The following is a 24,827-nucleotide window of genomic DNA, read 5'->3' on the forward strand; positions in this document are numbered from 1 at the left end:
AGAGTCATGTGAAAACGTTCTTTTTCACATGATGTTTTCAAAAAGCTACAGAAAGCACCTGCAGTGAATGAGGCTGTAGCAGTGAAGTGAATATGCAAATTTTTTCTAGTAGTTTATTAAAAATGGGAATACTTTGCATCAGCACTGGGGCAGAACTAGAAAAGTTCTGGGTGAAGGGGGGTGGGTGTTCAAAGGCAGTTGCCCTCCCTTACCCGGCTGTAGATCCACCCCTGCATAAGCATGTAAGTTTCATGTTGTTTTATAGTGCTTGAGTAGATTTCAGGTGGAAATATTACATTAATTTTTGCCTCAAATGCATTTACAAACCATTTACTGTTTTATAACATCTTATATTACAGTCCCTGGTTAGTTAATTGTTACCCTAGTTATACACTAATTAGGATTAATAAAGTGTTAATTACATAAAAATTATTACGCATGGGTTTATAGAGTGTTAAAGTATAACATACAAACAACTAAATTACACCTATATTGTCCACATTAAACATTTACTGAGATTCATTTGTTTCTTTTTTTAAAAATTAGACAAATTCAAGTGTGTCCTATTAATGAGGCTTTGTTCTTATTATATGTCTGCCCTCACAAAAACAAAGATACCAGATTAGGCAGTTAAAACATATCATCAGCTTAAAATGTTATGCAGTATTTCACTCATATGAGCGTAATAACTAATTAAGTACAACTATGGCTGCATACAGTAATTTTATGTCGAATGGGTGGATAAATTTGCTCTAGCCCTTGGGCGAAAATGTGCTTTTAGACCCCAGTTGTGAATGAGCACACACTATGGGGAGGGGGGGGGGGGGGGGGGGGCAGCTTTATTATGCACCACAGAGTCCCAAATTACTGGAATACTACCTGGCCCCGGGTTTTCTGCGCATCCGCACAGCTCAGGTAAAACATTCAGGAAAATGCACCATGTGAGTTATCATAAAAACTACCACTTTAAGGATGTTAGAACTAGGTTTTGACTCAAGGCACCTTTACACAACAGATAAAAGTTACATATTGAATAATACTGATAATTATTAAAGAGCAATTACAGCACACGGTCTGGTTTACGCTGCTGATAATACATGGAGCCGTTTCAGAAGATTATGGTGCTGCTGAATGGTCCCAGTACTTTCTCTCCCAGCAGACACAGTTTGACATTTTCTTTAATTAGAAAACCACAGAAACCAAACTTGAAAGTCGAACGATTATTCTATACTGGTATTGTTTACAGTGGCAAGTGCCTACATAATGTAACTACTATGTTATTATAGTATATTATATTATATTATATCAGTGGCAGTGTCCTTTCTCACTTGGTTGTGTCTGTGGTGAGAAAGGGCATTTGAGCTCATCAAGGAGGAGCAGCAACCTGCTGGTAGACTTCCAGTAGCTGCCTCCTGGCCACCGCCTTCTTTCAGCCCCCCACCCCCACCCCTCCTCTCTCCGCTTCTTCCTCCTCCTCCTCTTCCGCTACTGCAGCAGTAAAACCCGGTGTCTCCTGCATCCATGAAGAGATCCCCCCTCCACGGCACCTCCCCCGCCACGATGGGCCGCGAGCAATTAACTGCGTTGATGTGTTGATATTGAGATATTTCAGTTATCAAATATGAATCATGCATTTGATATTTCTGGCCACTTTGCTCGTCAGCATCCTTTTGCCTTGGCTTCATCCATCACTAGCTTCACTCGGTAGGTACTGCCACAGCCTGCTGGCTTTTTTGTCACTTTAATGTGATCGCCTACGCTTACCACTCTGTGCTTTGTGCTGAAATATTGTTTGGTGATGTGCTTTGGATCTATAACAGCGTTCCTCGGAAGCCACCGGGAATTATTGTATTTAATACGCTGCGTCTTTAGCGTGATGCTGCATGAGGGCAGACTACAGCATCTCAGCATCTTTTGTTCAGCTAGTAAAAACACAATGATCACTGTTATGGATATTTACTACGCTTGAATTAAGTCTAACACACAGGCTCTGTGTTTGTTCAAGTGCGTGATATTATCCAGGCACGCCGGATTAAATGAGAACAGTATTTATCTGGTGCAGTTTTTACTTTGGCAATAACCGTATCAAAAGTGGTTTTTATTTAAATGAGGCAGTTTATAGTCTGTGTTCCAAATCAGTGTAATTGGTGGTGGCTATTAGTTTTTGAGTATACTGCTGCATGTAATCACTGCAGATGAACTGTGTCATAAAATTGGCATAAAGCTAAAGCCACTTGCCTCAGTGTAACAATTGTGTTTAATGAATTAAAGATGATACCTTTGTGCATATCTGTAGTTTTAAAAAACATATATATGTATCTGTGCTGTAAAAAATCCCTTGCAGAGGTTCAAGGAGTAGAGGACAAGGTTGAGAGGGACGCAGTGTCGGCTCTGCTGAAGCAACAGGCAACTGCAGCACCCACCACAGACAACACAACACACCATGCAGTAGAGCATGTGATCACCTACCCCTCTCGGTTGATCTACTACCTAAACGAGGACTCTGAGAGTACCTACCATGACCTGAACACCCATGCTAAGAACCAAGCTTCAGAGGGCCAGGTATGTGGAAGAGGGGTGGATGAAGATGATTAGTGCTTGCATAGCCTTGATTGTGCAAAAAGTTTGCAAGATGTGTGGTCAAAGGTTGTAGTACATAATAATGCGTTGTTTGGTCTGATCCCAGTATTTCATGTCAGTTTGCTGTAGAGAATCAGTCAAAGCTAAGATAATAGTCAAAATAGACCCACTTAGCATAGTTTACGTGTTTCTTTAGCAACTGGAGTGATGCCAAAGCAAGTGTGCTGAAAGAAGCACTTCTTCCCGTCAACCCACTGTACATTAACATCCGTCATTGATACAGCACATCTGTTCTTTGTGCATTGTGCTGTACACGAAGTTGAAGGCAGACCCTGGAGGATTTTGGCTCAGTGAGACGCTGCTATAATCTTATTTGTTTTGCAAGCTACCATTATCTGCAGTGACTACTCTTTTTCTCTTCTACAGGCAGTCCACCTAGCCCAAGTTAGTTTCCAGTTAGAGGCATTTGGCTCCAGATTTGTTCTAGATCTGTCTCTTAACAAGTAAGTTCTCCTAATCTAATTTAACCACAGCAATTTATTTCACTTAAATTGGTTAGTGTTATTGATTGTGGGCTTTTTTTTCTGTGAAACTCAGAGATGTGTAAGGATTTTGTTTATCTCCCTGTCCTTGTTTTTCCCCAAAATCTCACCACCAGACTGACTGAGTACTAATCAAGCATGAGACAAAGACGCATCACAGCCCTTTATGGGAAATGACACCAGATGATAAGAACATGTAAAAGAGTATTTGTTCTCAAGGTCATCTCAACAAAAATGACTAAATAGATGAAAACAATAGAATTTCAGTATCTTGTATCATGCTGGCCTTGTGACCAGCATCCATATAGCCTATCATAGACACTCTTCACGCTATAATACGTGGTGCTGTATAGAATACAATTAAGATAACTCTTATTTCCTGTTTTAAATCCTTTACTAATTTAAATATAAATCTGCTTGTTGCAGATTTTGGTGTACCATAATAATAATAAATATAATGAAATTGTTGTCATCAGAAAGATACAAAATATAAAGACCAGTGTAGGACTCAAAGAGAACATGCATAAGTGCACTACACTTGTATTTCTATCATGACAGCACAGAGCAGACGTTCAGTGAACTGAAAGTCGACTCGGACTATGATACGAAGCGATGAACCACGTCGAGTAGCTGACTCTTGTTTGTAAATGATATGTATAATGTGTCAGAACAGAGCTTAATGCAGCATCAATTGAAGATAATGTAATCAGGGAAACTGTGGGTCAGCACGTTGGTTGCTAAGTGCTAAGAGCGACGTCAGCTCAGCAGCCAGACTAGTTTTATATGAAGGATTTTGGATAACCAACATCTCTATATTTAATGAGGATTTAATAAGCTTGCATCAAAATGAGGATGGAGACGGCTGCTCTGTGTTCTGCATCTATTGATTCACTCCCTGTATAAAGAAGCCTGGCGTACATGTGAAAAATTCCTGTAGGACGTAGTTACTTTTATGTTTTCTTATCATGTGGTTGGATATTCAGCTTGTGCCTGTGGCTTGCTGAGATCACAGAGGATGTGCCATAAACTTAAGATCCTGTAAACACGCTTTGAAATTACTTTACACAGTTGTTACTTCAGCTATAATGAAGGAAATGTTGGAGCTTTGGCTTCATAGTGGTTTGCGTATCATGTGAGTGCCCACGTCAAGGCTGATAAAGACTTGTAGGCAGTGCAGCAGTATGGAGCAATTAGTATTTCTTTTATTGCCCAAATGTACAAGTTCAGAAATCTTCTGCAGTCTGCGGTTTTGGAGATCACATATCGGCGCTGGGATATCTTCAGAGTGTCTGTCACTGCTATCTTCGTTTTAAGTTGAACATTTCCCGTGAGGTTTAGCTGAAATGAAAAATACATCGCTTCTTGTATCGCATGCATCATGTCAAATGACAGAAAAGCCTGTCACTCCGTTCAGGAATCACCACATAGTACAACAGGAAAATCTCAGCAGCAGTGAAGAGGCCTGCACGTGTGACCTTGATTCCCAGCTGTTTGCTTGTAGGTTCTCGACTAGATGCTTTTTTTGTGCAAGAATAGGGGTTTGAATTCTGCTTAGTGTTGTAGCTGCAGCAGCACTGATCTAAATATAGATAGGTCTGCACCCTGCTAGTGGGTGCTGCTTTATCTGCTCACCTCTTACCGTACCTGGAATTGTAAGCAACTAAAAAGATGATTTACAGAAACTAATACAAGTCTTACTTTTAAAGAATCTGGATGTTTTTGAAATGCGTTAGTTAAATCGTCAGTGGCCACAATGGCGACTTTGTCTGGGAGATTTTCTTCCTTTGCCGTCTTTCTGAATACTTAATAGCATCTCCATATATTAAGCCTCAGAGCAGATTATTGCCCTGCATGAACAGCATGAGTGTGTCATGTGCTGCTACAGGATTTTAGAGTTACATTTGATCTGGCGCCAGACGTGAGAACCTCCTGCAGCTCTTTGGTCCCTTCTCTCTCCTTTACCTCTTTGTGCCTTTCATGTGCTGCTGCCTCTCCTGCTGCATTGTGGCGCTCCGTCTCCTGTGAACCAAGAGACCTTGGGGCAGAACTCCCTCCTCATGGTCTCCACGCGCAACCGTGGCGCATAGACATTTAAACAGACATACGTCAAGATGCTCACGCTCCGGCGCTTTACCTTTCCACACTCAGTTTTGTTACCAGCCAGCCAGAGAGCCAACCACACACTTATGCACACACAGCCGTTCAAACACCGATACACTCTGGTGTGGCCCACTCTTCTCATCTGTCAAGCTATAAATAGCCCTTCACTAAGGAATCTCTCAGAGACTGCTCGCGCCTTGGCTCTCCTCTCGTAATGGTGCACTTCCTGTTCACATGCTCCAACGCATCACTCAAAAAAAATGGTCACACTGCTGGTGTCACAATACAGAGCCACTATTTCCATCCTTTTTTTTTCTTGCTGCAGCACAGCTATATGTTCAGAGAGGAGGGATGTTTCCGTTTTGCAAGGTTACTCAGAAAAAAAAAAAGCGCCATTGTGGCAGAAATTATCTCTTGAAGTCAGCTAGCAGACCGAGCGTGTGAGGGACGCTGACTCAGGGAGCTGCTGAGAGAACTGTTGTGTTCAAGGTGAGGTTGAGGCCTTAGGATAATTTATCGCATTAGGCTTTTCCGTTCAGTTTGATTTGGGCAAATCTGATGCAGAAGCAGGTAGCTTCATATGATATAATTTGCTTCTGTTCTGTTCTCAGGGTGCTTTTGAGAGATTTTTTATCAAATCCAGTTTTATTTTGTGCATCTTCTGCCGGGCTAGTTAGTCATCCCCAGGTTACCTGCATAGTAATTTTTCCTGAGGGCAGACAACATTTAACATCTCCACTGCACTTTTGAGATGCCAGGGGAGTGTTTGTGCAGCCAAATGCGGGCCCGGCGGTGATGACTGTTCGTGTTTAAACGCCAACCAAAGCACTGCTCTCTCACCACTAGTTTAAAACCACAATATGTGAGTCAGAGAAAGCAAAACGAGACAGACAGACTCCTGCATGTTTTTTTCACTGCATCACCTCCTTTTACTCCTCCTGGCAACTCCTCCTGTTACTAACTGCAGTCTCTGTTTTCTTCAGTGACTTGCTGTCTTCAGATTATGTTGAGATCCACTATGAAGGAGAGAAACCTGTTATATCAAAGGTAATGTTTAAGTAGACACATTTCTCAGTTATTTTGCTGTGGTGGGCCATGTGTATGCTGCTTTGACCTTGCACAGAAATAGATAGATAGATAGATAGATAGATAGATAGATAGATAGATAGATAGATAGATAGATAGATAGATAGATAGATAGATAGATAGATAGATAGATAGATAGATAGATAGATAGATAGATAGATAGATAGATAGATAGATAGATAGATAGATAGATAGATAGATAGATGAGGATATAAGCTAGTGAGATGGAAATGAGAGCTGTTTTCTCCTGCTGCTGATTCAGGCAGAGAGCTGGGTTGGGCATGCTGTAGCTGAATCAGCAGGGTTTTGCTCCCCTGCAGCCTCCTGCTGGAGCTCTGGTCACATGATGAGGGAGAGAAAGCACTCTGCAGTATCAGTGCAGGACGGGATGGGTGAAGTGTGTGTGAGGGAGAGGAAAAGAGAGAGACAGAGGGAAACAGGGTCCTGCGCTCACCCGGGGTCTGAGGGCTGAGTCACAAACAGTGTCGGCACCCACCTTGCAGTGTATTAACTTCCCCTTTTAACAAGCATAGATTGAGCCCCCCTGCAGGAGTGAGCTGCAAATAAGCCAAAACTGACATCTGTGACACAAGCTGTTACCCTTTTAGGACTGTTGTGGAAAATTCAAACACACTGACAGCTTTACACAGCGCCACGACGGTGTACACACAACTCTGTGCATTATGCTAGCGCTGATGCTGCCTTAGTACTGTGTCTTCTTCTCTCAGGGCGGTGAGCACTGTTACTACCACGGCCAGGTGAGAGGGAACGATAACTCCCACGCAGCCTTATCTACCTGTAACGGTTTGCAGTAAGTGAACATCAGATTTTTTTTTTTTTTTTGTGAAATCCTCGCCGCGCTCAGAATATCTCTGGATGTACTCATCTCTGCTGCTTAGCTCCTATTGACTCGGTATTGACTGGTGTGTCTCTCCCTTTTATTCTCCCTCTGCCTGGCAGTGGGATGTTTGACGATGGAGTCCATGTGTATCTAATTGAGCCCTTACAACAGAATCATTCAACTGTAAGTTATTCCTTTAGCAGACACGCACACTGCGATCAAACAAACATCCTCGCCTTGGATGGAAACACATGTTTTATGCTGTTACTCCTTTTTGTTCTCAGGCAAGGATATCCTACCAGGATCATCCTGTTTTCAAAGGAAACGGCCATTTCCTACATGGGATTAACATGACCTTATGTTTTTTTTACATATGGCTATAGCAAAAGACAAATAATCTGCATTTTTATTGTATGTTAATCATCATAATTCCTATTTGTCAAGCCATAGTAGAAAGCTGGTTAAGGTTAGGGTGGTTTTCTAGTCCTGAATGACTATTCAGTGATGGCTCTGGCCCACACCAGTTCTTCCTGTTATGGTAAATGGCCTGTATTTGTATAGCGCTTTACTTAGTCCCTAAGGACCCTAAAGCGCTTCACACTACATTCAGTCATCCACCCATTCACACACACATTCACACACTAGTGATGGTAAGCTACATTGTAGCCACAGCTGCCCTGGGGCGCACTGACAGAGGCGAGGCTGCCGGACACTGGTGCCACCGGGCCCTCTGACCAATAGTCATAATTATATCATAGTTATAGAGAAAGAGGAACTTTAGGTGCTAATGGGAATCTGTGGCCAAAAAAATCACGAGTGCTGGGATGTTTAGCGATTGCCAGCACTTTCTTCTTGTTGTAATAATCTGTCGGACATGCTTTTGATTGCGCAGTATCTGTTTTCTAGCATTGACGGTCTACATGTTTGTGCACTGCTAGAAATGTTCCTTTTCCTGCTACTACAAGTGGATTTGACTGCATTGCTGGTGGGAAAAATAGTTTCTCCCCCTTTACATGCAAACATAAGTGCTCTTGTTCTTTATAAAACTGGAACACCTCGTGCTCTTGAAATCAGCAACTCAAGAGTACTCACTCTGATACATAACAGCAGCTAAACGTCAGAAAAGATGTGCAGCAGGCATTCAGCGCCAAACATTTTTATTTGTGTAATTATTTAGTCCTGCATTTACTTTTGTAAATCCTTGATAAATTATGTGTTTAAACTTATTTTTTTCATTTGCTCTACCTGCTTGTACAAGTCACCCTCCCTTTTTTTTCACCGATTTGTTTGCCTGACTCCTACAGGATACAGCTGCTAGGCCTCACAAACTAAGAAGAGCAGCCTCTTCTTTGTGGGATGATGATTCAGTGGAGCAGGGTAAGGTTTCGATGCTTGTCATTAACCTTTTCACATAACTGTCTTTATCAGTCCTTCCCCTCTGACCAGCACCACACCTCTTTTGACTTCCTAAACCTGACATTATCATCCCTGTCTTCAGACACAAAGCAAGGACAGGAAGGTCCAGATAGGCTGTCACCCCAGAAGAGACCTTTAAAACAAACTGGATTGGATTTTAGTGTTATAGTTGCCAAATGGACCAAATGTATATCACTTTCCTTGGATCACAAGCACTTGCCTCGCTGCCGTTTTGCCAAGTTCCCTGTCTTCACTCGTCTTTTTGCATTTCATAGGAAATTTTGAGACACGCTGTGGAAATTTCTGGGAAAATGTCACATGCATAACTGATTTCTTTCAAAACAAGGCTACAGGGATGTAAACACTTGAGTCTGTAGAGGTGTCACTCTTTCCTTGTGCTTATTTGCAGAGGAAGAGGAGGAGCAGCTCTTCTCCGAGCTGGATGAACTGTCCTGGCTGAGGCGCAGGAAAAAGCGAGCAGTAAGTCTCTGATCTCACCTCTCTCTGAAGTAATGCAATGACTTTAGTGCACTCACCCCGGCTGCGTTTCACAGTTTACAATAAAAACACCCACAGACGTTTACAAGGTTAGACCTGTGGTGATACTCCAAATTATACACTTGAAGCTGCCTGGTCATTGTTGTTTTGTTTTGCAGATGCCTCGCAGCGTATTTGAGGAGATGAAGTATTTAGAAGTCATGATTGTCAGTGACCACAGTATGGTGCGTAAAAATCTCTCCTTTTTTCCTCATTTGATGCTATGTGGCTGGTATTTTATCATGGACAAAAGGATACTCTTTAATATTCCAGACCTGGGCCGACTCCCTCCCAGAAGAGGGAGCAGCAAGCGCCACCGAACGTTACACACTGTACATCACTGTGTGCTATTTTTCCCTCCCCCTTTCTGTTTGCAGTTTAAACGACACAGGAACAAGCAGCACACGAGGAACTTTGCCAAGTCAGTAGTTAATCTTGTGGATAGTGTGAGTAAGCTTTTTACTTATCCTTTGAGCAAACTGGAGTGTGTGCTTTTTTTGGAAACCTCTTTTAGAATATCATCTGTAGAAGACCTACTAGAAGTCCGGCAACGTCTCCTACTGTACTTAATAACAGTTGACTTTTAATGTTTTGCCATCAGCAGGTCTAACTTCACTCAGCTACTATTATCACCAAATCAGCACCAACATACTGACAGTCTAGCCCAGGGGTGTCGAACTCCAGGCCTCAAGGGCCGGTGTCCTGCAGGTTTTAGATCTCACCCTGGGTCAACACAACTGAATCACATGACTAGTTCATTACCAGGCCTCTGGAGAACTTCCAGACATGTTGAGGAGGTAATTTAGACATTTAAATCAGCTGTGTTGGATCAACGGCACATCTGAAACCTGCAGGGCACCGGCCCTCGAGGTCTGGAGTTCGACACCTGCGGTCTAGCACATGACTTCTCTGGCATCACAAGCTGGATAAGATTTGATTTTGTTCAGTGCTCACTATCTGCAAAATGTTTAACATTTCATTCACCCTCGTGTCTAATTTGCATTTGATGCTTAAACTACAATGGTAAACCTTGTCACAGGACCATCACAGGACTAAAATGCACAACTCCAGGCAGACAAAATAATGCAAAGCAAACCTTTTATTTTGTTGACGTCGTAGATCAATAACTAAAACAAGGAAACCACAGAGAACCGGGGTAAACAGCAAGCACACATCCAGGGAAGACAAAGACTAATTGGAAGAAAGGCAGTATACAGTCACTAGACACTTTGTTAGGTACAGCTGTTCAATAGCTGCTCATTAGCCCAACCATTGAATTGGCCAATTACATGGCAGCAACTCAGTGTATGGAGGCATGTAGAGGTGTCAAGATGACCTGCGGAAACTTACATTGACTGTCAGAATGGGGAAACAGGTTATTTAAGTGACAGTGCTGCTAAAACTTTGGCACGTTTGGGATGCAATGGAAGAGTCACATCATTATTGTGCAGCTGACAAATCTGCAACAACTGAGGGAGGCTGTCACATCAATATGGACCAGATTTGCTGAGGAATGTTTCCAGCATCTAGTTGAATCTATGCCCGGAGAATTAAACATTTAAATGCAGTTTGTAGTGAGTGTATATAAACAACCTGAGGGCAAACTGGGAGCAGGAGAGAAATGAAACATGGGTGAAGGTACAAGATAATCACAGGGGAGGAAGTCAAAGTCAAAGCAAGACACAAGAGACAACTGACAGAGTAAAACAGGAAATAACTCAAAAGATAAATACTAAACACAGACAAGAAACTCACTCTGGTTAGTCTTGAGCTACAATACCTCAAGACAGCAACTGGAATACAAGGAAGCATAAAAAAAGTACACATTTGACTAGAACAGGCTTCTGTTTTCATTTTATCTAAGCGTAAAAAACATATCTTCAGTAATACTGCAAAGGATCAAATCAGGAATCCAAAACTCATCATGCCACAGATAAGAATCAAAACTTCAAACACTAGAATAACAGAGAAAGCAAAACAGACACCCAAACTCAGATAGATAACTAAGAATTCAAAACTCCAAAAATAACGGGCAAACATCATGGCTAAACATCAGTGTTATCCTTGTCTGTCTGTGTTCTTTGTATGTGTGTAAACACTCCCCTGTATTCCTCCCCGCTCCCATTATTCTACATCCGTCCTCCGCTTCCTTTGCTGTCGCTCTCTGCCTCTATCTCACACGTTTTGTTGTGTTTTTTTTCCTTTACTGCTTCCATTCATTGCTTCCGACGGCAGATCTTCAAAGAGCAACTCCATACACGTGTGGTGCTTGTTGCTGTGGAGATTTGGACAGACAGGGATCACATCCCCATAAGTGTGAAGCCGCTGGAACTGCTGCGTGATTTCTCCAAGTACCGGCAGCAAAGCATCAAGCACCATGCCGATTCTGTGCAGCTACTCTCGTAAGTTCACCCTTCGGGGGCTGAACAGATCGTTTGGGGTGGTCTCTGGTTTTGCTCTGATGGAAGTACGCTTTGTTTGCCTGCCTGTAACTAAAGCAGCACTGCTGTGTTCTTACCTGCTTTGTGCTATTTATATCTTCCGTCTTATTCTTCATCTCCATCATTCTTGCAGAAACGCCACCTTCCACTACCGCAGAAGCAGCACTGCGTACTTTGGAGGCATGTGTTCTGTGAGCCGTGGAGTAGGCGTCAATGAGGTCAGATTTACTGTCACACATCCAGCATTGCTCTGTGGACGTATCGCAGTGTGATTATGCGGTGAATAATATGTTGTCACTGTTGTGCCAACAGTACGCCACCACCTCGTCCATGGTAGTGTCTCTTTCCCAGAGCCTGGCACAGAACCTGGGCATCCAGTGGGATCCGGCATCCAAGAGAAGTAAACATGAAACACTTTTTCTTAACACACAGCTGCTATAAGCACGATAGGCATGGCAGGCTAAAGTCACAAAGTTCATGGCACATAGTAAATAACAGTTTTTATGTAGCGGTCTCAAAAATGCACCTGTCAGTTATGATACATTTGGTGTTTTATTGAAGACCCTGTGATCCCTACACTGGTTTCAGATGCCTCTCTAACATTATCCAGCTTTGCTTGAATTAAGGTCAGGATGGGAACATTTTTCACTCTTAAAACAGACATACACACAAAACTGAAATGCTTTTGCTGCACGGCTAAAGTTGTTTGTAAAGTAGAGAAAATGTTTTGAAGGCAGGTGTTTAAATGCACTTTATTTAAGACTGCTAACTGGATGTAACCTCACATCTGGAAATTGGAGAAGTAGCAGAAATGTAGGTGTTTTTCTTTCTCGAAATTGTATTTTTAGTACTCTGAGCACCACAAATACTTCTGCTCTCAACTCTTTAGGTCTAAGAAGGAAGTGTTTTGTGTTAAGTGAACTTTCACATTTCACTATTCTGTTACTATTGGCATTTAACTGTTTAAATACAGGATACAATGCATTTTTTTGAAAGTCTTGACTGATATTTTAGATGTCATTCACAGGCCTCCTCTAAAACAAAAAGTCTCTTTGCAACCCTGTTGCCAGAAGTCACCGTCGGTGGACTGACTGTATTTGAGAAAAGTAGACCAGAAAATGTCCGTTTGAGAAAGAATTTATGCCATCAGATTTGAGATCGCCATGCTTAATGAGGCAGCTGCCAGGTTAGAAACTACAAGCTGGAAAAAATGCTAACCATCAGCAAAAGTCTATTTGTGGCCCCAAAGCTGCCAAGGAGAATGTCAGTGTAAAATAAAGTGAAAGGATTCTTCATTATTCAGCAGAAAGCTGGATATCAGGAGTTAAATCCACGGATTAAGACTGCTTTTCTTTGAAATTACAAAAAAAAAAAAAAATTATGCTAACATGCTTACTTTGTCTACTCTAAGTCTTTATTTAAAATGAAAGTTGTGGATGCTATCTTTTCTTACTCTGTCCGTTCCTCTTTCTCTGGTGTTTCTACACTTTCTGCCCTGTTTTGCAGAGGAATGCGGCTGTACTAGCCAGTGGGCTGGCTGCATAATGGAGGATACTGGGTAAGATCCAACATACCCCCGAGAAACACGCATACACAGTCATTCATTCACATGGCGGAGCAATTACAAATGCTCGTTTGTGTGCACTCAGTAATGTAGTAATCAGTACTCGTTCAGCTTTTTTCCTTGTTGCTTGTTATTAACTAACTCTGAGCGACTGTTTAATACAGTTACACAGTTTTTAACCACCTAGTCAGTCAGTACACAAGTAAGAAAATGAATAAGTTGCACCTACTGTAATTTCGGCATGCTGTTTTGTGAATAATAAGCAACTCTTTTAGCTAAAGTAGGATTGGGTATATAAAAGGTAGCTGTAGTCACCAGGGTGTCCCCCATTGGTTAGTTATGTTCCTAGAGAGGATTTTGCCGTCACCATCTTGTTGTTTTGAAACTGGACAGGATGAGCAAAAGTGGCTCTGACTCAAAAACTGAGGGACAAAGCATGCTGTTACGATAGTGACTTGTCAGTGACCAGAAGCATACCCAGCTTTATCATTCTACACGCCTCTATTTGACACCACAATTTAAATCATGTTGTATTCAATTTAACTTGAAACTTGCAACTGAGAACATAAACACACTTCCATTGGTCAAAATTTCAGGTTATTATTTCAAGATTTTAAACTTAGTGATACGTTTTAGTCAGTAAGCTGAAATTTTGAGATATCTAATGAAAATTGACTTTTGGGAAATTTGCATGCATTCAGATTACTTGAAGTCAACATTTTAGGCATATTTTTTTGACTGTATCCTGTTTGGTTGGACAAACTTATAAATATCATTGTCTTCTCTCTGCAGAGTCCAACACCCACAAAAATTCTCCAAATGCAGCATCTCAGACTACAAGGAGTTCCTCCTGAAAGGTGGAGGTTCTTGTTTGTTCAACAGGCCAACCAAGGTTAGTCGCCCCTTCTCTCAACATGTCAAACTTTTACGCACACGTGCTCCTTTTACACCGTCTTGTCCTCTCCTGACAGCTGTTCGAGGCAGCAAATTGTGGGAATGGATTTGTAGAACTGGGAGAGGAGTGCGACTGCGGACTGAGAACAGTGAGGGTCTTTTTACTTCACCACGTCACGCACGCCCATTTGTCATCTTCTCTTTGTTCAGATGCTTGAAGCTCGTTTCCCTTTGTTTTCAGGACTGCCAAAAGGAATGCTGCAAGAAGTGCTCCCTCGCCAATGGGGCACACTGCAGCGATGGACCATGCTGCAATAAAACATGCTTGGTACAAGCTTGGTTCTTTCTTTTTAAAGCTCTGAAAAACTAGTAGTTGATTTCTGAAATCCAACGCTGTTTTATTCTCCTTTTCTTGCCAGTTCTACCCACGAGGTTACAGCTGCCGCTATGCTGTGAACGACTGTGACATCTCAGAGACCTGCTCTGGGGACTCGGGACAGGTTGAGCTTATGGTTTATTTAGCTTTAAATAGCTTTAATTAGTTCATTTTTTTTTGCACGTTGAACACAAATTTGGCTGTTAAAAAAGAAAGGTTGTTCTCTTTGTGATTTTTACAGTGCCCGCCAAACCTTCATAAACAAGATGGTTACATCTGCCAGGTAAACCAGGTAAGAAATGGGTATTTACAAAAATATAAATGCCAACGTGTGCTCAAAGTTTTCTGATTTTTTATTAATCTCTATCTAAAGGGTCGCTGTTACAGTGGAGAGTGTAAGACCAGAGAGAACCAGTGTAAATACATCTGGGGATCAAGTAAGGTTTAATGCTTCTCGGGTTAATTTGAGCACGGGTTCTGCACAAGGAGAGGCAGCGTGCAGCTCATCGCCCCTCTTTTTGTTTTAGAGGCTGGAGGCTCGGAGAAGTTCTGCTATGAGAAGCTGAACACGGAGGGGACAGAGAAGGGCAACTGTGGAAAAGATGGAGAAAAATGGATCCAGTGTAGCAAACAGTGAGCACAAAATAATAACACTGTCGCACATTCATTGAATAATAAAGTGCCTGAAAGCATATTTTGAACTTTTCTAAACTGATCGGCCAACATTTACACCCATTTTGTGCACCAAGCAGCCAGCTGTGCATAGGTGAGAAAGTTTTACTGTCAAGATCCTTTAGGATCCCCAAATTTTTGTTGTGGTATTCCAAAGATATATTGTACAAGTTAATCCTGTTATGTGGAATTTCAGCATCAGGTTTCTCAGTTGTTGTTGTTTTACAGCCATCCAACAGAGGGCGCCAAAGGACCCTGTTTAAAATGGATAATTGCCATCAAATGCCAGGAATGTATTTTTACCAATCAGATCAATTACTAAAAACAGATTCCAGGGAAACCACCTCAGCACACATGTCTTCAGTCTTCCTGGCTTTTCTCTTTAACTGGGATGTGGTGGTAAAAGTCAAGTCAGTTTACACTGCCCAGCCAAAAAAAGCTGAAGCCTGAAATATTTAACTGGACTGCCTTTAGCTTCGATGACAGCACGCATTTGCGGTGGCATCGTTTCAAAAAGCTCATGCAGTTTCACAATATGTATTCTCGTCCAGAGTGGCATTCATTTTTTAACAAGACTGATGTCGGCGGAATCAGAACGTCTTCTCCGGCACATTCCTAATAAGGCAATATTCCCAATAACAGTTAAAGTCAGTTAAGTCTGGGTTGGCCAACCCACATGTGAAAATGATGTCTCATGCTCCTTGAACCATTTATTCATAGTCCGAGCGTGATAAATCGTAGCATTGCTATCTTGGAACATGAATGTGCTATCAGGGAAGAAAAACATCCACTATGGAAAAACCCGGTTATTCAGTATATTCAGGTAGTCAGCTGACCTTATTTTAGGCCACATGACACTGTAGAACCAACTGAAGCAGCCGGAGATTGTAAAATTGCCTCTGCAGGCTTGTACACTAGGCGCTCGGCATGATGGGTCCATCATTTCATCCACCTCTTTTTATGACCTCGTTCCTCCTTCCAGGTTTTACACAATGACATTTCTTTTTTTGTTTTAGTTTTTCTTTGCTGGAGATAACAGAAGGCTTAAAACTTTCCTTTTTGCGTATAGTTAAGGCTGGATCAGGTGATTCTGAACCATTCCTTGGGTATGCTGCAGTAATCTTAGACTGCTGGGAGAGTCCCATGTCCTTCACTCACTTTCTTTTTCAGTTTCCATGTGTTTATAGAAGGATATTGCATTTAATTATTAGTAATTCATTTTAAATTCTAGCTCTCCCATAGTGTGCCTTTTGTCCTAACTCCCTCTGCTCTCACTTTCCCCTCACACCCATGGCATGGATCCAAGTCGCCCACGCATTCTTGTGGGCCTACTTGTGGTTTCTACTGGAGGTTTCTTCCCGTTAAAAGGGATTTTTTCCTTCCAACTGTCACCAAGTGCTTGCTCATAGGGTGTTGTCTCATTGTTGGGGTTTCTCTGTAGTTCTGTGGGGTCTCTAACAATATAAAGGTGACAGTAGAACAGACCAATAACCTTCTGAAACAAACGAAAATCTTTTCCACAATCACGGGAAATGTTTTGTGATGTGGTTGTTTGTTCACTGCATCAGTTAGGGTTAATTAAATGACATGTTGCCAGCTGCATTAAGTAATCACTGCAGTAATTATCCAATGAAAGAAAGGCTTATACTTAATAGCTTAGTTAAATCCAGGTGGCGACTTCTTTTTGGCCAGGCAGTGTATTTGTAAAACATGTTTAAAGGTAAGCAGTGTGACTTTAAAATTGCACTTAATATTAAAGACCAAACATTGACTGTAACAGATCAAATGAAAGTTATCAGTACGAGGTTTCAGATCGTTACAGATGTCGCTTTGAACCAAACTAATAGAGCTTTTTGGTGCATTTTGGTAATTGGTGGTGCAGAGGTGAACATTACATTGTTAGACAGGTGGAAGAGTGTTATCTGTACACATTTTTGGTTGCTTATCTCTCTCTTTTACAGTGACGTGTTCTGTGGTTTCCTTTTGTGTACCAATGTCGGGCGTGTCCCTCGCATTGGAAGCATGAAAGGAGACAGTACCCCCACCTCCTTCAACCACCAAGGGAACGTCATACAGTGCACGTAAACACATTTACTTTAATATAATGCCTGGGGCCTGGGGGCTCTTTACCCATGTGGGAAATAAATAGAAAAACTCTGTAGTAAATTTGGGGGATTTTTTGTGTCGCAATGGGCCATTTTCTCATAAACTTGCTCATAAAACGCAAGCTGTTACTAGAAGTTTTTCTATTTCTTTCTAAAATGGGTGCCTACAGGCAGTGTTTCTTCTGTAGCTTTATTTTTTGGGAGACTTCAACACTCCTCACCTCTACTCCATCCTTCTCCTCAGGGGTGCCCACGTCCTTTTGGATGATGAAACTGATTTAGGCTACGTGGAGGATGGGACTCCCTGTGGGCCGTCAATGATGTGCCTTGACCGCAAGTGTCTGCCCATCCAGTCACTTAACATGAGCACCTGCCCCATTGGACCTAACGGACATGTGTGCTCGGGCCATGGGGTGAGTATTTGTACGCACTTACCTACACCTACTCTTTGCTCACTGGCAAATTGAGAGGGTATTCACTCATTTTTAGAAGATTAGCAAGCATGGACTGCGTGTAGTATTTGTTTGTAAGGGCTGCAGAACGTTTCCAACACCTTTGATGAAAAGGGTGCTTACTGAGTCATGGATAAAGGCTGTTTATGCTCTAACTTAGAGTTTCTGTTCAGCAAACACCAGTATTTGCTCTTTGTTTATTAAATCTCACTCTGGAGGGATGAGGAGAAGTAAGGAGGCTCATTGCATTTCAAATGCCCAGGGTTGTTGATTTTCTTTTTCTCAGTAGAAAAAGTCAAACAAAAGCCTCAAGCTTAAGGGAAATATGCAACTGGCAATCCTTTATTCAGGTGTCAACACAAACTGGAAACTGGGGAAAACCTCTACCCTTTTATGGAAATGTCAAATACCTCTTATACCAGTAAGCCAAACTTGCTTTATTTAGATTTTTTTTAAGAAGAAGTTGCAGAATATTTAAATAATATGTATTTAAATAAAAATAAATAAAATACTTCTCTTCATCCATCTATCCATTTTCTTAACAGCTTATGCAATTCAGGGTCATTCAGGGTTGTACTCGAGTCTATCCCAGCTGTCGTTTCAAACTCTAAATGTGCTTCCTTTCTGAGTGGCCCGGCATGTGCAGCATCATTTCTCAGCTGATGTGGTAGAAATTGCCACAATTAAAAATATGTAAATACATAATAATCAAAAATCGTAATCTTTTCTGCAGGAAATACAATGCTTTATATTTCCTGAATTAAATGCAACTCAAATTGTTTTTGAAAATATTATTTTGATGATAAAATAAACACACAGACACAAAACAATAATAATAGCTTGATTTGCTCTATACTGCATTGAGAGGTGCATCTTCCCAGAAATGTAACTTCCTATGGTTACAATATGTGATTATGATTCCAATAATAGCATTTTGCTATTAATTACTAATGCAGTAGTTACTATTTTTCCAAATTCAAAATGTTCCATGTAGCCATTGTTCAGTATTTATTATCTTAGAGTCCAACATGATTGGATGAGTTTCACTTGAGACGATGAAGTAATGCAGACACACCAGTGCACAAGTATAAATGCAAAGCGTTAACTAACTGCAGCGTTAGGTTCTTCAGGGATTTAGTTCAGCACTATAAATGAAGCTTAAGATGTTTCTTAAAGAAGTTTTTTTCCCAAGCGAGTTCTCCTCAGGGGGCTATAGCTGCCTGGGAAATTACACGTCGGTTGATTGATTTTCTTCAAGAGTCCCAGTAAGCCAGTCAGCCGAAAACCAGCTTGCCTAAATTAAATACATTTTTTACACCATCCTGCACTTTTCTTGCTGTGATGCTTTTCTGTGATGCTCACACCAGCTTGGATTACTGGAGCTGAATAAAACACAGCTATTGTGTTTTTTCTATCATACGTCAAAACCTATGCCAGATTTTTTTGTATAATGTTGGGGAAAAATGGAAGAGAAAAAGTTCCTTGAGGGGAATTTAAAAAAAACTCCATCTTTCATTCTGTTTACCTCTGTATGTCTGCTGTGCACAGGTATGCAACAATGAAGCCACATGCACCTGTGACACCACCTGGGCCGGGACAGACTGTAGCATGCCTGACCCGCCTAAAGAGCCCGATGTCACTCCAGAAGAAGAACCCAAGGGTCGGTTTCCAACCTTTCTACTCCCGCCATCCGCCATCCAAAAATGAATATATCCACCCTTTTTTAATTTAGCCCAGATTCACATTGATCGTATGTTTAATGTAAATGTTATTACAGTGTCGCTCTCAGACGCACTGCTAGATCTGAGTCAGTCGCACATTCCTGAGTTTCACAGGTCTACTGGGGAACATAAAGGCTTTGATTGTAGGAGAATGTAAAAGCAGTGTAAGATTTGTTTGCTCTGATTCTGAAGATGATGCTTTGACCACAGGGGGAGGGGCTTACGGGACAGTGGTCACTTCATCCATGACTCTGAAGCAGAAGCCTGCTATTTGTTTTTGACAGGGTGGTAATAATGCTCCTTTTCCCCTCTGCACAGTGAGCGTGGCCACTAACAGGCTGATAGGGGCAGTAGCAGGGACCATTCTGGCCCTGGGGGTGATTTTTGGAGGCACAGGGTGGGGAATAGAGTAAGCATCTTTAACCCTTTCACAGCTCTTCCTCTCATAGTGGTGCCTCAGTGTGCGGGCGGTCTCGTGAGCCGGCCTGAGCCCGTGTGTGCGTCCCGGTGGCTTTGTGTTTTCTTGTGTGTTGGTGATGACCATATAATTGTCATGTGATTGGATGTTTTCAGTGTCGTGTGATTGATTGATGGATCTCCCCTCCCTCCCTCCCTCCTTCCTCTCCTTCTCCTGTCACTTCCTGTCGTTCCCCATTACTACAAGCCTCTTTCTTCATCCTCCCTCTTCCCTCCCTACTTCCTCTCCTTTCTCTTATTCTTAGTCGTTATGTGGTTGCTCCTGTGATCCTCTCCTTTCTGGGGCATGTGGGGCATTTAGATGAAAACAGTCCTGAGAAGTGTCCAGTTAGTGACCTGGCTTGTCAGTCAGTGGTAGGCTGTGTGGTGACTGGGACCCCTAAAAACATTTTGTACTGCTCACACTGCAGATCACACCTACATGTCACCTGTAAACCTTTACAGTGATGGATACCCAGGGTCTACACAACCTTAACAGACAAACCACTGATAATCGCTACCTCAACTGACACCAGATAAACTTAAATATTTCCAGGGCGTTTGCTTGATTACATTCTCTTTATAACACTAAAAGGGGGTTGAAAAGCATGCAAAAAAATGCATTCTCAAACTCAGTCATTTTATTGTAATAGTATACTTATGGTATGTTTTCTGTTCCATGTGAAATCATCATTGTATAGCTAAATGTTATTAATACAGTAAATGAGTATAGGAACTCATGTCTTTTTCCCCATAACCCTTTACAGGTCCTAGTGCCACCAATCTAATAATAGGCTCCATCGCCGGAGCCATCCTTGTGGCTGCCATAGTGCTGGGGGGGACTGGATGGGGCTTTAAGTAAGCAACACGCCGCATGCCTCTCCTGCTCTAACTCTAGCATCCCTGCTGCTTCTAGACACCAGGGTTTGAGCTCCTGCTACAGAATACAGCATCCCGGGGTGGACATGTTACACTTACTACACTTAGGCTCACACTGACGAGGAGACATGCAGAACACATATGGGTGTGGAAGGCGTTCAGGTGTTTGATACTGTATGAGTAAATTTGACTTTGGGAAACGCTGGGGGTGTCTGTGCATCTGTAGCAGAACCTCAAACTGATTAGACGGGCCGGGTTCAATGTTTGACATGCATTTCATAGTAAAGTACAGAGGGGACAGAATACTTTATAACAGCTAAGTGGTTAAAAAAGTTTGTTTGTACTTGTATTACAGAAATTACTCCCCTTTAAAATCTTAAACTAGACCATTCAGTGTCACTCTATGGCTAGGAAATCTACCCACCGCTGATTAGCCTGCTGTCTTGAGCAACAGGGGTGTTACGCATCCTAATCTAAACAGACCTAAGGACTAAATAATAAATATGGTCCTACAGCCACTAAAGCATGCCAGATAGCATCATGGTTGTCACTAAAACAGCAAAAAAAACAAAAAAAGGGAAAGAAAATAGAATAAGAAACCAAACATTTCTGCATGTTGACTTGTTGATTTGGAGGAGGTCAGTTCATTGCACAAAGGCTGAGACAAACCCTGAGCAATTTGGTCCGAGGGTTGTCGTGCTCTCATCACTTCCATGATGTTTTTTTCTCACTCCGTCGCTCTTTGAGGCCGAGGCTTTAAATGGAGTTATGAGAACAACACACACAGACACAGAGAGAGAGAGAAGCCAGGACCTTTTTGTTGTCTGCAGCCTTTGTGCCATGGCTGGCCACACCCACCTGGATGGCTGAGCTCCGCCATAGAGCAGAGCAGGACTCTCGGACCCGCCCACACCAGCTGCCATTGCTGCCTGCTTCGCAGACCCGGTACAGACACGGCGCATTGCACTGCATGAACCACGCACAGCAATAGTGCCACCTTCAACTGGCCGACTATTGGAACAGGTGCATGACAGAGTGATAGAAGCCCCACAGCAAGCCACAGTACGGGGAGGTTATGCATCACTCCTGTTGTTGTACTCATTGTTGTCCCACTGTTGTGGTAGTAGTTACTGTTGCTGCTGCCGCCGCTGTGATCGTTATTTCTGTGCTCGTCTCCTCTTTCCTCCTCTCCGCTGTAGAGTACACGTTATGTTAGCTCTTTCCTCCCAGATGGTTGTTTTGAGTGGAACTAATGTGTTTCCCATCAATACCGGTAATGACACGTGTCTCCTACACTTCACCTTGTAAACTGATGTTGCACGAAGGAGCCGATCAGCACATCTGCAAGAAGGCAACAGAGTATATTTATATTCGTAACACCTTAAAAATTATGTAATATGGCTTAGACTTGATTGTTCTTTGATTTCAAAAATTAAACATATTTATTTATTTCAGATCTGGCCAGTACTACAAAAACTGTAAAGCAGATGTGATGTTTTCTCATCGCTGACACTGTAGACCTCAGGTTTGTGACTGTAAATACCTCTGACTGTCTCTTTGCAGTCAAGGCTGAGCGGGCCAACATGGACCAGCCTGTCCTCACTCCAGTGTCCTCGGCGTTTGATCCTGAAGCCCTCAAAAAGTGCACATTTGGAACATTTTCATCAGGCACACTTACACTGTGTCTAAAATCCCATACTATGTATCACTTAAACAGTAGGATTTAAGCCTTAGGATACATTCCAGTGCCTTTGCTGAAATTTTATTAACAGCAGAGTGAAAGCATGTATTTAAACACTCAAGTTCAAGAGTTATCAATGTTAGATTTCAGCTCACTGTCCCGCTTACCCAAAATAGTATGTACCTCGCATGCTATTGGATACATACTGAGAATGTGTTATACCAAACAATCCTCACGTACTACTACTACTACTACTAAAAAGTACGTAAGTATGGGATTTTGCTCACAGCCTTACATAATAAACTGCAACTAACAGCATTTCCTTAAGAGAGCGTGGTTGTTTGTCCAGGTTGCACTAGCTCCGTTACATATATAATTATAGCAGATGCTGACTTCTTTTTCTTATCTCCTCATCAAGAAATGTGAAGAAACGGCGGTATGACCCCAATGCCACAGCCATTTAACCCAAGGAGAAGATGGCAATCACACAGGGACTGCTCCAAGGCTTCCTTAGTTGGCTACCTGACAGCTGGACTGCACTTACTGCTGCTGATTCTTTGGCATTAGATTTACTTGAAAAAGACATAGTGGACATTTTAACAAATTTCCATCGTAGTGACATTATAAATGCAGCCTTTTTCAACTACACCTCACCCACGCCCATCCACCCTGATCTCCAGAGTGACAGAGCTCCTCTTTCCATCCTTTAGTGCCAGTGCACAGGCGTTCAGGCGGAATCCACACCACTCTCTCACCTGGCATGAATAAAATCGAAACAAAACCTGCTGCTTGCTGGCCCGCCCGACCCCCACCCAACCCGCCCGCGCCCGGCATGAAGAGCCCTCTCTGCGGGGCTCTGCATGGCTACCAAAGCTATGAATATACTGCAAAAATAAAAAAGAAGAAAAAAGAAAACACAGAAAGAGGAGAAAAAAAGCGCAGGAGAGAGCCTCATTAAAAACCAAACCCAGTGACAAGCCTGTTGAAGCTCCTGTTTAAGCAGAACTTCATGTGAGGACCTATAAGGGCAATGCAGGCCATGTAGTGAATGCGCACACACACACATGCACACACCACTGTACATATTTAAGGAGTTCAGGGTTGGAATTGACAGCATATTTTCCAAGGACATCAAATGCTTTTGTTTTTTATCTTAACATCTTGTATAGCGGGTGTTTTTGGTAATGTTATTAAAATAAAAAACAAACAAACTGAGACTAGGATTTGGGCCAAAATGGTTAGAGAAGAAAATCTAAAGTCAGATTTGAGGACAGAGAGAGAAAGCTGTGGTGTCGAGGAGAAGCGCGTCATTTCCGGAGAGATTCAGACTGTGATCCGATTTAGCCCCCTGTTTTTGAAGTATCTTCAACACTGACTCAAAAGCCAAAGAACCAATCACCCGAACATGTGGATGTTGTTGCACACGGAGCACTTTCCCCTCTGTCTGCAGCCAGTGGTGCCTCTCATGCTGAGGGCATGAAGTCTGTCCATGCAGGCGCTCACGTGTCCGGCCAGGTCTCACTTAACAGTCCTCATCAACACCCACTATACTGGCTTAAGCCTTTATGCTCTCATAAACTCTTAGTGGAAATCAAGTTCAGCTCTACAGGTAATGCTGCATGCAAATCACTATAGTGGGCTTATAATTCTATATGGGAGTCCCCAAAATCTGCAAGGAAAATATGCTACAAAAGATAGGTGCATGTCAACAATAAAAAACATTTAACTTTTATTTACTATGCAAAGAAAGATATTGCACAAAAGTATGGGTAATAGTGATATCGGTGTAGACATGGTTTTACAAAAGGAAAAAAAAAAACAACCTCTGCTAATCAGCTAATCTTTTGTATTTGCCCACTCCTATGTCTCCTTTCATTTCGCTTCAGTGTACTCAAACTGTGGATGGACAAGTAAAGAAATCATCAAAATAACTGAATTAGTATTTCAGAGGATAAGAGAGAGAGCACCCTTTTACATTTGTGGAACTGAAAATCATTTTTGTGTGTTTTTCATCCAGACAGATATTTTTAATCACACACACACACACTTATACACACACACACACACTCTGTATGGTGCCTGTACATATCGAGGCCTGAACAGTTTCCTTGTGCAGGGCTATCATTTCCAGTCCAGCTGATTGTCGGTGTATTCCAGGTGCTGCCATAGCACTGGCATCGTTGTAATCCTCCATGTTAATCATTGTCTGGTGTCCCTCTCTCACTGCATTATGTACAGTTGGACTGATTAATAAACTACGGACAAATTTTATCCAAGCGTTTGTCTTCTTTTCTTTTAAATCAGGGGTCCCCAATCCCAGTCCACGAGGGCCGGTGTGTCCCTGCAGGTTTTAGATGTGTCCTTGATCCATCACAGCTGATTTGAATGGATAAATTACCTTCTAAACATGTCTTGAAGTTCTCCAGAGGCCTAGTAATGAACTAATCATGTGATTCGGGTGTGTTGACCCAGGGTGAGATCTAA

At 42.1% G+C, this 24,827-nt stretch overlaps 1 protein-coding gene across 6 annotated transcripts; it reads left to right on the forward strand.

The window, feature by feature from the left end:
* The first annotated feature begins 1,484 nt into the window (after window positions 1-1,484).
* Window positions 1,485-24,614, forward strand: adam23b (ADAM metallopeptidase domain 23b). 6 transcript variants are annotated; one of them, XR_015125541.1, is made up of 27 exons: window positions 1,485-1,704; window positions 2,345-2,562; window positions 3,007-3,083; window positions 6,206-6,269; window positions 7,037-7,119; window positions 7,269-7,332; window positions 8,454-8,526; window positions 8,975-9,045; window positions 9,222-9,287; window positions 9,480-9,548; window positions 11,338-11,504; window positions 11,677-11,761; window positions 11,856-11,943; window positions 13,050-13,101; window positions 13,900-13,999; window positions 14,079-14,150; window positions 14,243-14,329; window positions 14,421-14,501; window positions 14,619-14,669; window positions 14,751-14,814; window positions 14,905-15,010; window positions 17,011-17,130; window positions 17,399-17,567; window positions 19,155-19,266; window positions 19,646-19,736; window positions 20,551-21,607; window positions 22,762-24,614. XR_015125541.1 is itself a non-coding variant. In XM_086267969.1 (26 exons), the coding sequence occupies exons 1-26, from the start codon at window positions 1,629-1,631 to the stop codon at window positions 20,555-20,557; spliced, it is 2,313 nt and encodes a 770-aa protein (XP_086124095.1). In that variant the 5' UTR covers window positions 1,485-1,628; the 3' UTR covers window positions 20,558-24,614. The 6 variants fall into 6 exon arrangements, 4 of the variants coding, with proteins under 4 accessions (XP_086124095.1, XP_086124094.1, XP_086124093.1 ...); XR_015125542.1 differs by having other exon boundaries at window positions 20,551-20,641; window positions 22,762-22,777; XM_086267969.1 differs by having other exon boundaries at window positions 20,551-24,614.
* Window positions 24,615-24,827: the final 213 nt, after the last annotated feature.

Source organism: Aulonocara sp. 'chitande type north' Nkhata Bay, linkage group LG16, assembly GCF_057382095.1.
Source record: "Aulonocara sp. 'chitande type north' Nkhata Bay isolate Kocher_YH1m ecotype deep benthic linkage group LG16, A_spYH_male_GT1.1, whole genome shotgun sequence".
Lineage (NCBI taxonomy): Eukaryota > Metazoa > Chordata > Actinopteri > Cichliformes > Cichlidae > Aulonocara > Aulonocara sp. 'chitande type north' Nkhata Bay.